This window comes from Sinohyriopsis cumingii, chromosome 19 (assembly GCF_028554795.1).
Source record: "Sinohyriopsis cumingii isolate HCF-2022 chromosome 19, ASM2855479v2, whole genome shotgun sequence".
NCBI lineage: Eukaryota > Metazoa > Mollusca > Bivalvia > Unionida > Unionidae > Sinohyriopsis > Sinohyriopsis cumingii.
In genome coordinates this window covers 65468679-65482028 of record NC_142979.1, presented here as the reverse complement: position 1 = coordinate 65482028, position 13350 = coordinate 65468679, and the positions used below count along the sequence as shown (strand labels likewise).

The window sequence follows — 13350 nt, the reverse complement described above, 5'->3', positions numbered from 1 at the left end:
TGGTAAAGACTGTAGTATAAGATGACTTACATTTAAAGTGCATATTTAAATATTTATTTGGCCCTGTTTTTTTTGTGCAGACTGAGGTCCAGGACTGATCTTTTTGATTGTGAAACTGTCATAGATTACCAGAACTAGCCTGTCATTCCTTTAAATTTTCTTAGTTTTTCTATAAAATTGAAAAAAATGTGATATTTGATCCATATAATTTCTGAATTGAGTCCTGAGTGTGCACTTTTTGCAAGCAGAATTGATTATTTGATAGTGAGACTGGTATCTTAATACATAACCGGAAATTGGTAAAGTTAGCATGCAGTATGCAGAGCACCAATATTAGCTTAATCTTAGTCAATCAGATGTTTGTCTCACCTCAGCCTCAAGAAAACTGAGCATCTGTTGTATGAGTTTACTGAGTTTCATCTGTCAGACTTAGCTATTGGACCATGGCTTAGCTTATGTAGACCTGGGCATTGTATGGTCCCACTGGTCTTCAACCACTGATTGGAAACAAACTTTTCAAGCCCTGCATCTAAGGTAAGATACAGAAAGGTGTTGGCAGTGATAATAATTGCATTGATTGATTGATTGATTGTTTTTTTTTTAAAGGCGCATCAGCACTCTTAGGCTATTTAGCGCCAAACAAAGTGTTACTTGTATAATCTTTTAAAACTTATAAAAGGTTCTACATCGACCAGCGATATAAAAGAACAAATGGTTGAAATTAAAAACGGTAAGATGGTAACGGTGCAAAATAAAGCTTCCCGATCAACGGGAGATGTAAAAAAGATGAATAGGTATTAAAATGGGACGGAATGTATATTGCATAAAACTGCACAAGGTGATAGCATAAAAGTCAGAGTTTAGAGTAAATATTTACGGCTTTCAAGAACTCGATAATACGAGTGATGTTTATATTATCAAAAAGTTCTTTCATATCATGCACAACGTAATAACGATCGCGCGTAGGTTGTAGGTCAAAGCACTCTATCATAAAGTGCTTGACAGTGAATGGTTCATTGCAAGAAACGCACTCTGGTGGGTCTTCACCTTTTAGTATGTGGGTGTGGGTGATATAAGTATGACCAATTCGGATTCTTGCAATGACTACCTCCTCCCTACGAATGGTTCTGTAGGAAGGAGTCCATTCTCCTAGAGTTGGTTTGATTGCATGAAGTTTGTTATTTACAGCATCGTTCCATGATGCCTGCCACTTCTGACGTAAGAACTTTCTGATACAAGGTTTAAAATCTGTATATGGTATTTTAAAATCAGATGGTTCTTGAGAAAGGGCCATTTTAGCAGCGCGATCTGCTTTTTCGATACCTTTAATACCAATGTGGCTAGGTAACCTACAGTATATTATATTGTGGGAGACACTCAGCTCGGTATTTTTTACGAGTATGTTTTTCAATAATGGGTTCTCCAGTTTTCTATTGTGTAGTGACTGAAGTACTGATAGCGAGTCGGAGAAGATGATACAGTTTGAAATACGATTCTTTTCTATATGTTGCAGAGCAAGGTCTATTGCTCTGATTTCGGCTGTAAAAATTGATGCTCCATTTGGTAAGCGAACTTGCGTTGTGTGATTTCCACAAACAAAGGCTGCAGCAGCCTTTTCCTCATCCTTTGATCCATCAGTGTAAATTCTCGTGTAGTTTTTAAATTCGGTGAGGAGTTCATGGTAAGAGTTGTGGAAGATAGAAGGGTTTGTTTCGGATTTTTTTCCATCGTGTAGCGTAAAACGTACTTTTGGTTGTTTAATTAGCCAGGGTGGTGTTTCGGAGATGGATGTTTTCTGAATTTTTGAAAGATCTATATTTGTAGTGTCAAGGCTGGATGATATTCTAATGCCAAAGGAAGGTATGGCGTTTGGTTTATTTTCGTATAAAGTTTTGTATTTGGGTTGAAAAACAGCCGAAAAAGCAGGATTCAGAGGGTTTGATTTTAATTTGAGAGCATACTGTGCTGAAAGCATTTCTCTACGATGCGATAACGGTGGTTCATTCGCCTCAGCTAGAAGGCTTTCACACGGGGATGTTTTAAATGCTCCCAGAGCCAGTCTTATTCCCTGATGATGAATTGGATCAAGCATTTTAAGATACGATTTTCTGGCAGAACCGTACACAACGCAACCATAGTCTAGTTTGGAGCGAATAAACGTTCTATATAAATTCAGGATGACTTTTCTATCAGCACCCCAGTCAGTGTGTGCTACTACTTTAAGTAGGTCAAGTGCTTTTAAGCATTTGGCTTTCAAGTTTTTTAGGTGTGGAATAAAGGTCAGTTTTCTGTCAAAGATAATACCCAAAAATTTTGTTTCCTCAACAACTGGAATAGGTGTTCCGTCCAGCGTGAGTTTAGGTTCATCGTGGTGTCGTCGTAATTGACAGAAATGCATACATACCGTTTTTGATTTTGAGAATTTGAAACCGTTCGTACTAGACCAATTTTGAATCTTGTTGATATTTTGCTGTAGTTGTCTTTCAATTGTATGCATGTGCTTTGACCGATAACATATGAGAAAATCATCAACATATAGTGAGCAATCCACACCAGGAGTCAAACACTTGGTGATGTTATTAATTTTGATATTGAAAAGTGTCACAGATAAAATACTGCCCTGGGGCACACCCATCTCTTGCTCGTGCAAATCTGAGAGAGTACAGCCCACTCGTACCTTGAATTCTCTGTCGGAGAGGAAGTTGGATATGAAAGAGGGCAGACGGCCTTTTAGACCTAGATCGTGCAGGTCTTTTAGTATCCCGTACTTCCATGTTGTGTCATAGGCCTTTTCTAAATCAAAGAAAACCGCTACTAAATGTTCTTTCTTGATAAATGCATCGCGAATGAATGTTTCTAGTCTAACCAGATGATCGTTGGTGCTCCGTCCATAACGAAAGCCACTTTGGAAAGGAGATATTAAATTGTTAGTTTCCAGGTACCATACAAGCCGAGAATTGATCATTCGTTCCATTGTTTTGCACATGCAGCTTGTGAGTGCAATAGGTCGATAGTTGGTAGGATCTTCACTATCTTTACCGGGTTTGGGAAATGGTATTACTGTTGCTTCTTTCCATATTTTAGGTAGGTTACCAGTAATCCATAAATCATTGAAGAGTTTTAAAAGAGATGTTAAAGATGATTCTGGAAGATGTTTTAAAAACTGGTAATGTATTTTGTCAGGCCCAGCGGAAGTATCATGGGCCTTGTCTAAAGCCTCCATAAGTTCTGATAGTGAAAACAGCTGGTTGTAGCTTTCCGAGTTGTTGGATGTAAATTTTAAACGTGACTTTTCTTTTTGAGTTTTCAATTTTTGGAAGGCTTCGGAATAATTAGATGATGACGAATTTTTAGAGAATGTATCAGCAAGAACATTTGCTATGTCACGTTTTGAGCTAAGATTGTTATTGTTCACTTTTAGATGTCGGAAAGAATTGTGTTTTCTCTTTCCGTTTCTTTTTCGGATCGTGTCCCAAACTTTCTTAATTGAGGAACGAGAGTTTAAAGAGGAAACATATTTCATCCATGATGCTCGTTTACTTTCTTTGATTGTGCGGCGAGCTTTGGCCCGGAGAATACGATATTTACTTAAATTCTCGGGCGTGGGATGATTGTTAAATTTTTTCAAGGCTTCTCGGCGTTGCCGTATGGCTTCCTTACATTCCTTAGTGAGCCAAGGTTTTAGGGTTCTTTTACAGTTTGCTGAGGACTTGGGGATAGATTCTTCTGCAATGTCGGTTAAAATAGATGTAAAATGCTGAATGGGGTCGTTAACATTGAAAACTGTATCCTCATTCAGCCTGGTTTTACAGAGTGTTTCGAATTTGGCCCAGTCGGCCTTCTTTAAATTCCATTGTGGAATTACTTCATCAATTGTAGAGTTATGATTTACAAGGGAGATTGGGAAGTGATCGCTGCTGTGAAGGTCATCAGCGACCTTCCATTCATAGTCCAAAAGCGGCGAAGGAGAACAAATTGTCAAATCGATGCATGTGTATGTACCCGTGCCTGGGTGTAAATATGTAGGTGTTTTGGTATTATATAGACACAGATCGTGTCTAGAAATAAAGTCTTCAACTTTGTGACCTCTGTCACTTACATGATTCGATCCCCATAAAATGTTATGGGCATTAAAATCCCCGAGTAAAACAAAGGGTGCGGGAAGCTGTTGAACAAGATTATCGAGTTCGTTTGGTACTAGGTTAGTGTTTGGTGGTAAATAAATAGAGCAAAATGTAATCACTCGATGTAGAGTGACGCTTACAGCAATGGCTTGTAAATTGGTGTTTAAAGTAATGAAACTATGAGGAGCTCTGTTGTTCACAATAACAGAAACTCCTCCTGATGCCCTGTCAACATTTGGAGAGCAGGTGTTAAACAGGGAGTAGTTTTTAAATGTGATATTGTCTGTATCTTTCAAGAAGGTTTCTTGAAGGCATAGTACCGCAGGATCATGTTCGTTTAAAAGCAGGAGAATATCATTGTAATTTGCTTTAAGTCCTCGACAATTCCATTGTATGATAGTGTTTTTCATTATAAATTTAAATTAAAGATTGTGGAGCTAGGTTAGACCTTTCGCAGACGGAATTTGTTTTGTTATTTCTCTGGAGGAAGTACGGGGGTGAATTTTTTGTTTGTAGGTCTGGAGTTCCCTTGGGCGCATGGAGCAGATTCTTCTGCATCCATGCTCTCGATGTCTCCAAACCTGTTATAAAGTTTGATGGGGTCATCTGACCCCTTTTGTTGCCTGTTTCCGTGAGATTTTTTATTCTTTGGTGATTTAGGTGGTTGGGTATTATTAAATGTAGTCTGAGTAGATGCCGTGTTTTTCTGTGCTTGGTAATGGGGGGTGTTTGAATTTGGTGTTGAATCGGGTGCTTCTGTTTGTGTTTGAGCGTCCTTCGTTGTTTTAGGATTGCTCTTCACTACAGTGGAGAAGGATGGGCCAGGATGGGCTGTTTTTGCCTGTACAATTTTTCTGGCTTCTGGATAGGGAATATGATTTTGGTATTTTACCCTCTGAATTTCCTTCTCCTGTTTCCAGGTATCGCAATCCTTGGAATTTGCGTGGTGCTCTTTTCCGCAGTTGACACAATGCGGAGTTGCTCTACAATCAGATTCCTGATGAGCATTGTCTCCGCATCGGCCACATATTTGGCTCTTGGAGCAGCGGTCTTCGTGATGGCCGTATTTTTGACACTTATAACACCGAAGGGGGTTGGGAATGTAAATCTCTACCTTTACTTGCAAAAAGCCAACTTTTACCACTTTGGGTACAGTTGGCCTGTTGAAGGTGAGTACAATGGTGTTGGTGTCCTGCAGATTGTTATTACGTTTAATACGTATTCGTCGGACTGCAGTGACACCTTCATCTTTCATTCCTTCGATGATGTCAGCGTCGGTGACTCCAGCCAAGTCACGGCAGCGAATCACGCCTTTGGACGTATTCAGTGTGGTGTGAGCGAATGAGGTTACTGGGATATCAAAGAACGTTTTCATTTTCCTGATATTGTCTGATTGACCTCGTCGCTCACACTCAATAAGAAGACAACCTGATTTCAACTTTTTAACACTTTTAGGTGTGCCAATCGATCCTGTGATAGTCTTTTCGATGACAAATGGAGATAGTGCGGCAAGCGGTTTCGTGGCATCTTTTGACTGTATGACCATGAAGCATGGAAATGACTCCACACTACATGGTTCATCGTCAGACTCTGATAAGGGTTTTGATCTTTTATTTTGAAGACTTAGTTTCATAATTTTATGTGTTTGCGTAACTGTAAGGTTGAATTCATGTTACATTAAGGTAACACTTATATAACATTAGGTTGTTATTGTTGTAGTAGGGTTTAACACCATTTTTCAGCACAAGATAGGCTATACATGGCAGCCAGTATAACTGGTGCAGAAAGAACCCTGGGAAGAATCATCAACCCACAAGAAGCTTCTGGCGAGCTGTCTCATGTACACATGTTAGCTGAGCCTGAACATTAAGCTAACAGTCAGGTAACATTAAGGTAGCACTCAGATAACATTAAGATAGCACTCAGGTAACATTAAGGTAACATTCAGTATTGCACTGTTCACAAAAGGTTATGGAGAACACTTGTATTGATCTCTTTTCCTATTTAGAGCCTTGACGACCACAGTCATATGGTGTTTGTACAGAACAACCTTCATGAGATTCTGGATCTGCTAATGGAACCAGGTATGATGATGTGCATTCTTTTTAGTGTCCTTTTTTATTATAACTAAACAAGTTGACATCATTGTTATGTAAGCTTCATCATCTTTTATTGGGTTATATATGAACTTTTATATATTCATACATGATACTTTTATGTAGGTATTGTATATGAATTTTTAAAAAATACTTTGAAAGCATAATGTACCTGAGGACAATCCATACATGGATGTAAAATGGCTTAAAGAAATAAAGTATGGATATATTATTGATTTCCTGTTGATTGAAAACATATATACCAGGCTGTAACAATATTTTTACCTATTGCAAAATGCTTCCATTAAACATTCATAATTATGAGAGTTACGAACATAAATTTTGTTCTTGTTCTTGTATTCAACATCACAGTTGTAAAATTGAATAATTTTAAATTCCTAATCTGACAAAATAAGGATAGAATGGTAAAATTTTGTAAGGAAAGTGTCAAACTGCCCAGAGCATGGATCATAATTGCTTCTTAATCCTGCATGCTTCCACCAGCAAGGCAGAACAAGGTGTACACTGCTGTGTCTGAATAATTCCATCTCTACTGCTGTGCCAGATTGGTCCCATCTATACTGGTGTGCCAGATTGGTCCCATCTATACTTTGTGTCCGATGGTCCCATTTATATTGTTGTGCCTGAATTGTCTCATCTATACTGCAGTGCCAGATTGGTACAAGTGACAAAAAGGTGTAATCTGAGGATGAAAAGAGCAATCAGTATATTATATGCCACAATCACAGAAAACTGTATAAAAAAAGGTATATTTATATTTGCTACTTACCTGGATCCACAGTTAAAATTCTTGTCACAAATTGGATGAATCTGTATAGATTAGTATGAGAATACAGAGAAAAAACAAATTGATAGATTATTTATGCACAACACTCAGTTTAACTAGTATACATGCCTAACTTTAGCTGAATGATTGTGAAGTCAAGTCCACAAATTTTGAATGCTATGTTACATCACTGTTGAATTCCTCTTTCAAAGTTTCTAAAGGACTATCGATTTGTTCTTTTCCTGATGTAACATGTTCTTCAGTTTAACAAAATCTCTCTCCTCTAACATTTTTCAGTCACATAACATCCAAGAGTGATATTGATAAAGCCCATTTCACTTTATATCTGGTTCCATTTTTAAAAAATATAGACTGGTCCACTACCTTAGTGAGTATCAAAATATAATGAGTCTGTGGCAAATGGTTTAAAATTCAAGAACTGTAAATAAAAAATAAGGAGACTATTTGATGTGCATGACCAAATGGTCACATATGTTGACAATATAAGATCATTAGATGGAGGTCTATGAAGGATAAATGTTGAGCAGTCAATAGTAACATGACACACGATTCGAACTATATTCATTATTTTGTGTCTAGCTCACTCCAGACATTGCCACATATATTCTATGGTCTGAACTTGGAAACATTTTTTCTTACATGAACTAAATGGGAACCTGATGGCTTATTTTATTACCTGGGTTCTTGTCAATTGGAAGGTACCTAGATACCTGCTGACATCTTTACTTCTATGTATCATACATGTAGATCACCTTCAACCAAATGATAAGACCAACAGAGGTTTAAATACTTGTAGTTAATTTAAAAAACCACTAGAAAAGAGACGTTTGTTAAATATTACAAAATCAATTTTTTTTCTTATATCATTACACATTCTTTTCTTCATCACTGGTGCTAATTGGAAACCATTTTTAGTATTATGCCTTGGAAGTTTGACATTCTAGAAAGAATATGATTCATGCCGATACAGTGATTTTAAGTTCCAGATTTTTGAGTTGAATTATATGAGATGTTGCAATTACTATTTCAATGCCCCCTGACATGAATTGCCACATATAATGAGGTGAACTTGCATCTGATGGGTTGACCTTATTGCCACACTGAAGGCCATGTTTCTGATCTGATTCAGATCAAACTGGGTATTTATGCTTATATTATTAAAATAATGTGTGAGATCTGTGCATACTTGTGAAGTGTGATCTCACAATTGATTGGATGAGTTTGTTGCCACTCTGGAATCATTTCAGATCTTTTTGTGATCAAACATGGAAAATATTTTTATATCTTCAAGCTTTATAATGAGTGAGATCAGTGCATGCTAATTAGGTGATCTTGCATATGATTGACTGAGGTTCTTGCTCCAATGAAGCCACATTTCTGATTTGATTTACATCAATCTTGGATGGATTAGGAAGGAGTGAGGTCCACACATATTATTGAGGTAATATTGCATCTGATGGGCTGACCTTGTGATCAGTCTGATGGTCAAATGTTTTTATCATTTTCACCAGACTTGGAATGTATACTTATATTATCAAGAACTTGAACAATCTGGATATGTTCAAGATCTATCTGTGCATATTAATGATGTGATCTTCAAGCTTATTATCTAGAAGCCATGATTCTGATCTGATTTTGACAAAAATTGGAATAAGAGCTTGTATCATCAAGAACTTGGACATCACAAGTGGACAGGATCCATGCATATTAATGAGGTGATCTTGCATCTGATTGGCTGAAATTATTGCCACTCTTGAAGCCATATTTTTGATCAGATTTTGATCAAACTTCAAATATAGGCAGTATTGAGCCAACAAAAAAAATGACCTGCCTACGTTTCAAACTAGTGCAACTTGAAGCACATATTTTTTTATTTGACCTTAATGACATACCTTGTATTTGATTGAGCATATTACCTTAATGACATGCCTTGTATCTGAATGAGCATGATACCTTAATTACATGCCTTGTATCTGATTGAGCATATTACCTTATTGACATGCCTTGTTTCTGATTGAGCATATTACCTTAATTACATGCCTTGTATCTGATTGAGCATATTACCTTAATGACATGCCTTGTATCTGATTGAGCATATTACCTTAATGACATGCCTTGTATCTGATTGAGCATATTACCTTAATTACATGCCTTGTATCTGATTGAGCATATTACCTTATTGACATGCCTTGTTTCTGATTGAGCATATTACCATAATGACATGCCTTGTATCTGAATGAGCATGATACCTTAATGACATGCCTTGTATCTGATTGAGCATATTACCTTATTGACATGCCTTGTATCTGATTGAGCATATTACCTTAATGACATGCCTTGTATCTGATTGAGCTTATTACCTTAATGACATGCCTTGTATCTGATTGAGCATATTACCTTAATGACATGCCTTGTATCTGATTGAGCATATTACCTTAATTACATGCCTTGTATCTGATTGAGCTTATTACCTTAATGACATGCCTTGTATCTGATTGAGCATATTACCTTAATGACATGCCTTGTATCTGATTGAGCATATTACCTTATTGACATGCCTTGTATCTGAATGAGCATATTACCTCTTTATATCTCTTTATCATCAAGCTCTTGGATGATGTTGATCATGAGCAAGAGATTGCATATTAATTATGCATTTATCTTTGAAACATTTTTATAACGATGTCATAAAATAGATGAAGCAACATAATATAAAGTCTAATAGATATTTTACCTGTTTTGTGTTCCTTCAGTACTACATAAGCCTGCTTAGAGAAATGGCCAGCTGTTACGTTATCCAGGGGAGCAATATCATTCCCACTTTAGCCTCTTTCTTATACTATCCTGTTACATTGTTTACTTAATGTTCCTTAACTTACACAATCATTAAAAAATCTATTTTTAGACTTGCACACAAGAAATCAACTGATTGATGAGTTGATTTGTGCATTTTTATTGATAGTAATTCCTTCGGATGACTACAGGGATTTAGATCAACATTCATTTGAAATTGAAATTTTAATTTAGAGTTGGAAAGTAAAGTCATCTTTTTTTCCAACCAGACAAAATGTTTAATTTTTACATGTATATGTTTCTGTAAATTTCTGTGTTTTGTCACATACTTTGATATATTTGAATTTCTGTTGTCATTCATGTTAATGTTTTCTACCTTGATAGATAATGATGGTGGCTATCCTGGCGATGTGAGCCTGTCCCATTTGGCAGTTGAGGCACTTGGCTTTCTTCTTGCTGGTTCCATGGATAGATGCAAGTAAGTTTTATCATTGAGCTACAGGTCCTTGTGCTCAATGAAATAAATCTAAGATAGTATACCATGTGAAACAGTTCTTGTAAAATAATATTAATTTGTGGTGTAATTAAGCTGTCCATGTTACGAAGTAGAAGTCTAACTTTGCAAACATTTCAACCACAGATTCAAATTAGGGCTAAAATCATGTGTTGAAAGCAAGACAAAATAATGAAAAAATATCACCGTATCCTTCTGAATATGTGCATGAATTTGTGTGTCCTCTGCTTGTATCCATTAGCATGCATTTGTGTATCCTCTATATCATTTTGCATGTGTGCATGCTTTTGTGTGTTTATCTTTGCTTTGTTTTATGTTTTCTTAGACTTATATCTGCATATTTATAAATTGTCTTAATGTAGTGAAATTTATTACAGAGATTTCCACAAAAGTTAGTTGGCAGCTTTGAAGTTGGAAGGTCAGATCCCTCCTTGCCTTTCTTTATTATGACAGATGAAAAGAATTTACTTTTTAAATATGTACAGGCTTATGTATGTTACTTTTATTTCATTATTATGACAAATGTTAAAGACTTCTTTCAGTAGATCGGTCTATATTGGAGCACTTGTAACAGCTTTATGGAGAAAAAGATAGTGTTAATTTATGCATTGATTGATGCATGAAATGAAACATTTTGAGAGTCTGGTTTTCTTAATTGATATTTTAATATAAATTGAGAAACATTACCATATATACTCCCTTGCATCTGCAGACAGCAGATATGGGTCTATGCAGTTGTTTGGAGTCATCAAAAGAACAAGCCAACATAGACCTTGATTTGCCTGCACATTATATGATGGCACATCAGATCTGTGTTGTTTGCAGATGGACTTGACTTAATAAGCATGTGTATATATATATATATATATATATATATATGGTATGTTAGGCACATCAAAAGAAAGTACTTAGGACAAATATTAGTACCTTAAGTCATTGTCTATGTGATAAAACTGTTGTGAGTCTGCCACTATAACATGTGAAGATGGCATTTCCATAATAAAACTCAAGGTAATAAAACAAAACAGGCTTAAACCATGCAGTTCTGAATTATCTCTGATTACCAAAAATCAGAGATATGGATTCCTAAATTGGTCCTAAAGCCAATTGTTAGTATTCTTTTATAATGATTTTAACTCTGTACCATGTATTTAATAGGGGAAAATGTTCTGTGTACTGGACAGAGGACACTATTCCATGTACTGCTGGATTGGGGAAAATGCAGGATTCACAGTGTCTTGTTTCAAAATATCCAACATGAAAGATCATTCCAACTGGTTTGAACAACCATCACGTGTACGCGAAAAATCTGTGTATTACGCCACTGCTTTTTGTTTTCTTCATGAGTCTGGTTCCCGTAGTGGTGTTTATTAGTATCTTGCCAAATCGGAAGGCCATAATTTGGGAACTAGACTAACTGTTGATACACCACCAAACAAGATTCCTTTTTTTTCTCCAAAAATGCGCGACATTTATTTCGTGACACGTCTACATCGAAACTCAATTTTTTTTATTGTTCAGTTAGTACAATGTTAATGTCTTGATTTCAGTAGAAGTAATAATGAAATTTCTTATCATCCCTGAGGATATGTCTAAATGCCAGTTCAAGAATTCTCTGAAACTCACTTGCTCACAAATGGTCTGTATCTGTGAAATCAAGCTCTATTATTTACTTAGTATTCATTTCGCTTGGCTGCTTTGTTATCTTTGATCACAGTTATGAAAGAGTCGGTTAATTTAAGGAAGTTTCTGTTACATACACAATAACATTTATTACAGTGTTCGATTGATCAAATGAAGTGAGTTCACCCGACATACGACCGAGGCCGCTAGATTTTAAGTTAGTCCGACTTTTGTGCCTTTTAACTTTTCTTTTATTCCACCTCCTTTTTTTTAATTCAAAAGACATAATTAATGTGATAATACAAAGGAGGCCAGCTTTTAATTCGGTGCAACAATACAACAAATACTTCCGCAAGTCAGTTATCAAAACACGGGCGGCACTTAATTAGGTTCTCAGAGAAATGCTCGCGGACATAGCTGTTAGGGTAGATTGACACATTTTACATTTAATTACAAAAGGACACATTACATTATGATGACTACACTTAAAAGGAACTAAAAGATGGAACCAGAATACAAATTTAAATTGATAAAAAAATTATTTAATTTGTTTTTATTTATTAAAGTACTGCCTCCACTCGGCATAAGTGACATTTTTATTGATCGAAATTTCCCTACATATCGTTAATTGCAGTGTACTAGGAATGTTGTTTGGAAAGAAAATGAAAAAAATTGTATGAACTATTTTTAAGTTTGATATTTCATAGTGTTGATTAAAATTTCTAGGTCCTATCTACCGTATTCAACGATAAAACGAGCAATACAAAAAAAATTCCGTTTCCAATTTTGATCACAATTTTCTTCAAGTTCAACAAATAGGGATAAATTTTGCAGGTATTTTCGGGTTTAAAAAATGGGAGCCATGCCTGACACTATGTTATAAGCGGGTTCACGAGTTATCAGGGTGCGAGTTATCAAGGGAGTGGTGTACTTTCATAGGTTATTTGATATAATAACCTTCTTTTTGAATACTGTGTTAGGTTATTAGACATAATTCTTCCTTCTCAATACTTTGGTTTGTTATTGGTATACTTACCCTTCTACTGAATACTTTGGTTTTTTATTGGCATACTTACCCTCCTACTGAATACTTTGGTTTGTTATTGGCATACTTACCCTCCTACTGAATACTTGGGTTTGTTATTGGCATACCTACCCTCCTAATGAATACTTTGGTTTGTTATTGGCATACTTACCCTCTTACTGAATACTTTGGTTTGTTATTGGCATACATACCCTCCTACTAAATACTTTGGTTTGTTATTGGCATACTTACCCTCCTAGTGAATACTTTGGTTTGTATTTGGCATAATTACCCTCTTACTGAATACTTTGGTAGGCTGTTTGGTATACTTACCTTTATTCTGATTATTTAGTTGGATTATTTGGCAA

At 36.0% G+C, this 13350-nt stretch overlaps 1 protein-coding gene across 2 annotated transcripts in view; it reads left to right on the top strand.

The window, feature by feature from the left end:
- The window catches only part of LOC149775866 (TBCC domain-containing protein 1-like), a 76219-nt gene that overhangs the window by 32703 nt on the left and 30166 nt on the right, over positions 1-13350 (top strand). For both annotated transcript variants that reach the window (XM_089942958.1, XM_089942959.1), the window contains exons 8-9: positions 6133-6208; positions 10206-10299. In XM_089942958.1, coding sequence (XP_089799084.1) covers positions 6133-6208; positions 10206-10299 — 170 coding nt within the window. The remainder of the gene's footprint in view (positions 1-6132; positions 6209-10205; positions 10300-13350) is intronic.